The 7669-nt window shown below is 34.4% G+C and overlaps 1 protein-coding gene and 1 long non-coding RNA gene across 5 annotated transcripts in view; one reads left to right on the top strand and one right to left on the bottom strand.

Annotated features, from left to right (window-relative positions):
• The window catches only part of LOC107565110 (uncharacterized), a 13512-nt gene extending 12182 nt beyond the window's left edge, over nucleotides 1-1330 (bottom strand). Inside the window, exon 1 of the long non-coding RNA XR_001606326.1 lies at nucleotides 1318-1330. This is a non-coding gene — a long non-coding RNA (uncharacterized lncRNA). The remainder of the gene's footprint in view (nucleotides 1-1317) is intronic.
• LOC107565107 (type I inositol 1,4,5-trisphosphate 5-phosphatase-like) overlaps nucleotides 1-7669 on the top strand; it is a 38827-nt gene that overhangs the window by 27630 nt on the left and 3528 nt on the right. For 3 of the 4 annotated variants that reach the window (XM_016250312.1, XM_016250311.1, XM_016250314.1), the window contains exons 7-15: nucleotides 652-704; nucleotides 1049-1168; nucleotides 2819-2903; nucleotides 2996-3091; nucleotides 5425-5499; nucleotides 5590-5663; nucleotides 6259-6370; nucleotides 6515-6583; nucleotides 6698-6764. In XM_016250312.1, the coding sequence (XP_016105798.1) occupies nucleotides 652-704; nucleotides 1049-1168; nucleotides 2819-2903; nucleotides 2996-3091; nucleotides 5425-5499; nucleotides 5590-5663; nucleotides 6259-6370; nucleotides 6515-6583; nucleotides 6698-6739 (726 nt within the window). In that variant the 3' untranslated portion in view covers nucleotides 6740-6764. The remainder of the gene's footprint in view (nucleotides 1-651; nucleotides 705-1048; nucleotides 1169-2818; nucleotides 2904-2995; nucleotides 3092-5424; nucleotides 5500-5589; nucleotides 5664-6258; nucleotides 6371-6514; nucleotides 6584-6697; nucleotides 6765-7669) is intronic. The other variant, XM_016250313.1, reaches the window with a different exon arrangement.

Here is a 7669-nt window from a genome sequence, read left to right as displayed (position 1 = left end):
CCCCCCAGAAATACTGCACATTTACATTTTTCTCCTAAATAAATTCTGGTAAATACTCCTTTAAAAAGTGTTTTTTGATTTTTGACTAGACCATGTGGATATGTTGTCATTGCACTATAATACTGAACTTTGATTTCAGTGATTTGGACTATGAGATGGACACTTGCTTCTTGCACTTTATGTTGCACTTTACGTTTTTACTGATTTCTTTTTGTTTAATGAAATATAGTTTAATAAAATATTCTTAAGTAAAATTGTTGTTGTTTTTTTGTGGGAAATTAATCGTTTAGATTAATCGATCATTTCGTCGATAGATTAATCAAAATCAAAATAGTCATTAGTGGCAGCCCTATTTCTATTCACTTCAGAGTCTCATGTGTCACACACTTCTGTTTTGAATACATTTTTAGGGTTTATTTTGCTCGTACTTGTATTGCTTAAATGTACAATGCATAGAGCATTTGTTACATAAACCTTGAAACGCAAATAAACACCGGAAGCATAACAAATAAGTTCCTCTGTACTATTCTTGAAAATTACAGTATTACTAAAATAGTTATTGGCAATTCCAAAAAAGCACTGTTACTCATATGTGGTCATTATGAATGCATCCTTAATTATAAATGTAATTGTGTGTGCATTTAATTACAGTTCAAGTGGTCCAGAAAAGGCTACATGAGGACACGATGGCTCATTCACAACCAGTATGTTTGTTGCACACACTTCCTCACCTTTGGAGATGTTCCTCATAATTTTCTTCACAGTCTGTATGTGTATGTGTTTTTTGGCCTCAAACACGTTGTGTTAGCTATGTGTTAGTGGAATTGAGTGTCATCAGAAGTGAATTAATTGCAGACATGTGGCAGCAGTACAATAGAGAAGTACTGGAACCTGAAGACATGAGTGATAAATGAATGGAGCCTCTGAACTCCATCCTGTCAGCTAATGTCCTGCCTGCATCAGTCACAGAGACTGACAGGATTGATAGACCCCCCCTCCCCCAATATAATATGTCTTGCTTTATCTGTGTGTGTGTGTGTGTGTACAGGGGTTTAGACCTGGTAAACGTTCACCTGTTTCACGACGCCTCCAACCTCATAGCCTGCAACTCTAGTCCGTCAGTGTATTCTGCAAACCGAAAGAAAGCTCTCAGATACGTCATCAACAGGTTTGTGCTTCTGAATTATTCACTTGAGTTATTCACACGAGTTTGTGTAAATGAATTCAAGAAATAAAAATAACAATGAATGCAACGACAATATGAAATTAAAATTAAATAACGTGCATGTTATATCCCGACATTCATTAATGCAGAACAAAAATGTAAATTGCATGAAAATGTGCTCACCCTCAAGCCATCCAATATGTAGACCAGAACAGAATTTGAGAACTTACATCACTTGCTCACCAATGGATCCTCTGGTAGTGAATGGGTGCCATCAGAATGAGAGTCCAAACAGCTGATAAAAACATCTCAATAATCCACAAGTAATCCACACTACTCCAGTCCATCATTTAACATATTGTGGAGTGAAAAACTGCATGTTTATAAGAAACAAGTCCTATCATTAAGAAAAAGATTAAGTTTGAACTGCCGCTCCTGGCCAGAATACAAGTCCATAATTCATAATAATGCTTCATCCATTGAAAAAGTCTATTGAAAGTCCACCAACATAATTGTTTACAACTGTATTGACTTGTAAATGATGCTTGATCTGTGTATATTTCTCACCTGATTCAGACAAAACGACTTTTTTCACGGAAGAAAGCCAAATTTATAGATAGAGGACTTGTATTTTAGCTGGAAGCAATGGTTTGAAGTTAAAAACATGTTAATGGTGGATTTACAAACACACAGCTTTTCATGTCACTGAGTCATGTGGGTTACTTTTGGATTATTGTGCTGTTTTTATCAGCTGTTTGGACTCTCATTCTGACGGCACCCATTCACTGCAGATGAGTTATTGGTGAGCAAGTGATGTAATGCTAAATTCCTCTAATCCACAAGTAATCCACACTACTCCAGTCCATCATTTAACATATTGTGGAGTGAAAAACTGCATGTTTATAAGAAACAAGTCCTATCATTAAGAAAAAGATTAAGTTTGAACTGCCGCTCCTGGCCAGAATACAAGTCCATAATTCATAATAATGCTTCATCCATTGAAAAAGTCTATTGAAAGTCCACCGACATAATTGTTTACAACTGTTTTGACTTGTAAATGATGCTTGATCTGTGTATATTTCTCACCTGATTCAGACAAAACGACTTTTTTCACGGAAGAAAGCCAAATTTATAGATAGAGGACTTGTATTTTAGCCGGAAGCAATGGTTTGAAGTTAAAAACATGTTAATGGTGGATTTACAAACACACAGCTTTTCATGTCACTGAGTCATGTGGGTTACTTTTGGATTATTGTGCTGTTTTTATCAGCTGTTTGGACTCTCATTCTGACGGCACCCATTCACTGCAGATGAGTTATTGGTGAGCAAGTGATGTAATGCTAAATTCCTCCAAAACTGTTCTGATGAAAATGCAAACTCATCTACATCTTGGATGGTCTGAGCAGATGGGAGAACTTTTCCTTTAAACCAAGGCCACAGTGGTGGGGAAAATAATATTAAGTTGTAATATCATAGTTCACTCATCACAAGCTGAATAGAATTGAGCTCTAGCCAACATTAATTCCAGCTGGATATTCTCTTACACACAGAAATACATCACAGTAAAATGCTGTGTCTTGTCTTTCAGCAGAAAAGACATTGAGCGTAATGTGGTTAGTGGTCCCATTTCTAACTCTCTCTCTTGTCTTGCAGGATATCAGATAGCAGCTACAGTCCTCTCCCCTTCTTCCTGTTTGGGGATTTCAATTTCCGCCTTGACACACGTAGTCTAGTACAGGTAGGTCTGACTGATATATGATATATCTAACCGCTGAACACATAAACACATAAAGTATATAAAGATGCATATGGGTATTTGTTTGTGTACAGAACCTCTCCATGTCGGCTGATATCCAGACGGTAAAAAAAGACAGTAGCAGCGAGGTAGAAAAAATCATTTTTGAGGAGAAAGACAATGACCACAAGGTGATTATTTATTTTCATTATTTATTAAGTAGTTCATTATATGTATTAAATGCATGTAAATGCATTTATTAATTCATTATATGATGATTAATTAATTAAATTAACTGCAAATATTTGCATATATTATTTTTTTTTTCTGAGAAAAGCAGAAAATTAAGATTCAGTCATTTAGGAGCCATTACAAACCTGGTTTTATATGTTAAGTGTTTCAATTTTTCTGTGGGGAATTTACAGGCTATTCACACAGTCCATTACTTGATAGTGTGCTTGTGTACACTATCATTTTTATGAAAGAAATTAATACTTTTATTTATATAAATTGATAAAAAGTTACAGTAAAGACCTTTACATTGTTTTTTTTATTTAAAATAAAAATTGTTTCTTTTGAAAAAGAAAAAAAAGCATCACAGTTTCCACAAAAATATTAAATGAAAAATATGAAAAAAATTAAAATATGAAAAATATGAAAGTTTTCAGCACTGATAATAATCAGAAATGTCTTCATATTAGAATGATTTCTGAAGGATCATGTGACACTGAAGACTGGAGTAATGATGCTTTGCAAACATTAAAAACAGAAAAACATTGTTATACAATTTAACATATTACTGCTTTACTGTATTTTTGATCAGATAAATACTTTGTTAGAGACTTACACTCACCACGGTATGTATAAATATATATATATATATATATATATATATATACTGTATATATATTTATTTATACAGTAAATTACAGTGAATTGACAGCCTTATTTTTTAACTTTTTTTATGTTTTTTGATTATGTTATAACAGAGCCACCAGCAAGTCTACAGTCACACTTGCTTTACTAAGATTTTGTAAACATCAATGAACCCTCTAAGTGCCAAAGTCGCAAAATTGTGACAAGACGTCATACTTAATAAAATAGACTGTAGTTCCTGATATGGTGCAATATCTAATTTGTATTCCCTACCACTAGATGGCAGACATGTAGCACTTCGATTCTGGACCAAAATTACATCACGTTCCTATTCAAAGTGTTCGAGGAAATAGCAGAGCATGTGAGCTATTGTGTCATTGATGCCGAAGCAGTTTAGTTCATAGCATGCGAGAAAATTGTGAGATTTGTGAGAGAAAATCGCCAAATGGCTAATAAAAAGTTGTACCGTGAAGATGTGTTGCAAATGTTCTTCTGACTCTGAAGGGGAATATTTGCCTTTTGGAAATGACGATCGCTTGTCTAATAATCGCGCTTCTCCCGGTACATCTTTGCAGCGCAATGGTGCCGTCGTGCAAGGCGCGAGTGTTCACGAAGCACAAACAAGTGATCATTTCGACCCTTTGCCCAATGGGGATGGGGGTGGCAGCGGTGAATGTGGTCGTAGTGTCCATTGGAGAGCTGTTACTAGAGGTAGAGGCAGCAGGGGTTCTGTTTGTTCTGATCGCGCATGCTCTTAAGGGCAGCCGGCAGACAAAGTACAGGTGCAGTCAGTGTGGAGAAGGTCTGTGTGCTGCAATGAGAGGTACCATACTCTCAAGAACTATAAACTTTGTCACCTAGATACCTGGTTGGGCAGATAGCTGGTCAACTGATCAAAAAATAGGCACATGCATTTTACTGTGGCACAGTAATATAGTAATAATTTACTACTTTCTCCTGTTTTACTGTTGATTTCCTCTTTTCCTGATCATTTGGAATGAGGATAAAAAGACAAAAAAAACATGCAAATAAGTTCAAACATCAATTCAATATCTACTATTTCCTGAATATTATGAAATTCAAGATGGCCTGCATATTATGACCCTGATGACGTCATAATATGCAAATTAGATGAGTATATTTACACCCCACATAAACGTTCGTTCATGCACAACATTTTTCTAATTTACAGTAGATCTCTATCTTTAAGCCCTTTCAAGCCACACGCTTTTGAAATCTTGATGTCAAAATTCAGCATTTTTCCAAAAATCCCCGGCGCCTAAAGGGTTAAAGGTTCTGATTTTGCGTCCAGGAGATGATTAATATTTTCTTTTTGTGTGCACTCAGACATATCTAGTACACTGTCCAGCCAGATTTATGGTTTTTGGAGGGTTGATATTGACTTCTTGCCAGTCCAGAAAATGCGTGCTTGCATTTAGATCGCTCCTGCAGACGTGTGCTTCATTTTTTGTGCCAGCAAAGTTGGAGTTACTCTCCATTCTTTGCTAGTTTTTATATGCCCTACATTAACCTCTGTCATTCTCTTCTCACCTCTTTGTCTTTCCTGTGTTTATGTTTTGTTCCATTGCTTTCTCTTCCTTACCTCATTCTTTCTTTCTGTCCTTTTTTCAATCACTCCCATCACTAGGTCCTCCTTCATATAGAGACCAAGTTATTTGCTTACTTGCACCAGGCCGTGTTCAGAGAAAACAACGGAAAAGAGGTCTGAATTGTGTTTTAAGAAATGAGACATAGCGTATAATCAAAAGAGTATATCACTGAGTCTGTGCATATGTATTTTTCTGTCTTTCAGCTGCTGAAGTACGATAAGGAGATCTCTGCATTCCACGACGTCATCACAGAGGAGGAGATCCACTTTCCTCCCAGGTGAGCAGCTTGAGGAAGTCTTGTTGAACACTTCACAATGTTAAGGGCACAATATTCATTAGAGCAAAATATTCTAAATATAAAACTCGAAGCACAATATTGTTCTCAGCTACTGAAAGAGATGACCTTTCTGCAAGATCAAAGTGTATAATTTTAAACAACATTAACTAATCCTGAAAAAATGAATCACAGTTTCCACAAAAATATGAAGCAGCACAACCATTTTCAACATCGATGATAATAAGAAATGTTTCTTAGCAGCAAATCAGCATATTAGAATGATTTCTGAAGGATCATGTGACACTGAAGACTGGAGTAATGATGCTGAAAATTCAGCTTTGCATCACAGGAATAATTTATATTTTATAATATATTCAAATAGAAAGCAGTTATTGTAAATAATCATATTTATATGTTACTTTTTTACTGTATTTTTTGATCAAATGACTTTTAGAGAGATTAAAAATCTTACCCACCCCAAACTTTTGAAGCAGTGTGTCAGATTACAGAAGTCAAATCTCTTAAAATAATGTATTGTAATTGTTATTCCAAAAGTGTCATTTTCATGTCGTGCATCTTGTGTCAATGTTTTCAGTTATCCATACAGTGAAGATTACACTAAACCTACACAGTACATGAACACGCGATGCCCGGCATGGTGCGACCGCATCCTAATGTCCCACAGCGCCAGAGACATCATCCACCGGGTGAGTTCACAATTATTACTGTATACTGTTATTGTGAGCTTAAATAAGTTTTGTTACACCATAACTGAATATTTTCTTCGCCATTACAGATCCAAGTGATTGATTAAATGAATAACCAGTTGAGTAATTGTTTGTTGTCTGCAGAGGGAGGAGGGTGAGAGTGGTGTTGTTTATAACACACTGGGCTCTAACGTCTGCATGGGAGACCACAAGGTGTTCAAACATCCCATCTTTATCAACATGAATAAACAAATGACAATGAGTGAATCAGTGAGTTATACTAGCTATTTGCCATATTAATGTTTATCTTTTATGTCTTCCTTCCAGCCGGTTTTCCTGTTTTTTCCAATGAAGACCATTACACATTGACACACAACACTGGGAGAGTCAGAGGGTGAGTCGTGTGATTGTACTGTGCTTTTTTAAAATAATGATCTCAAATGACAAAGATAGTTGATCATAATCAACTATCAGATGTTTTGTTCAGTATATATATATATATATATATATATCAGTATGGACAATATGACAATAGTTTTAATAGGCAAAGAAATACAATAAAATAATATTGGCATTTAATTCAATTCTAATTTCATATATGCTTACATGAATTAGCTTAAAAAAAACAAAAAAACGCCAATAGAGTTAACTTATGTAAAGGATCTATTTTTGTAATATTATTATGCATGGTGAGCAGCTTTAAAAAGTCTTGTTAAACACTTGACAGTGTAGTACACAATATTTATAAATGACAATGTAGTACACAAAATATTATAAACATAAAAATCAAAACATAATATCATTCTTCTCAACTTCTAGAAGGCCTAGATATATCATAGATATATCATAAATATTAACCAGTAATATTAGGCATTAGTTTGGGGTCTAATGAATTATTATTTTTTTCATTAAATTGCTCAAAAATGACAGAAAAGCCATTTCTTACATTTACATTTATCAAGATTTCTGTTTAAAATAAATGCTGTTCTTTTGAACTTTTTATTCATTAAAGAATCCTGAAAAAAATGTATCACTGTTTTCACATAAATATGAAGCAGCACAACTGTTTTCTATTATCCACACAATTTCCTATTATCAACATTGATCATAGGAAATTATTAATTTTTAGGTAATTCATGTAATTTTATGTTTTAATATTGATTGAGTCAACATGGAATATTTGTACTTTTTAAAATGTATTTGTCAAGCTGCAGGGCAAGTGAAAATAATGAAGGCAAAAAGGTGAATATATATATATATATATTTATATATATATGTATATATATATACATATATATA

Source organism: Sinocyclocheilus grahami, unplaced genomic scaffold, assembly GCF_001515645.1.
Source record: "Sinocyclocheilus grahami isolate Dianchi unplaced genomic scaffold, SAMN03320097.WGS_v1.1 scaffold982.1, whole genome shotgun sequence".
Lineage (NCBI taxonomy): Eukaryota > Metazoa > Chordata > Actinopteri > Cypriniformes > Cyprinidae > Sinocyclocheilus > Sinocyclocheilus grahami.
Note: the sequence above shows the minus strand (reverse complement) of the source record. Positions and strands in the feature narration are given on the sequence as shown.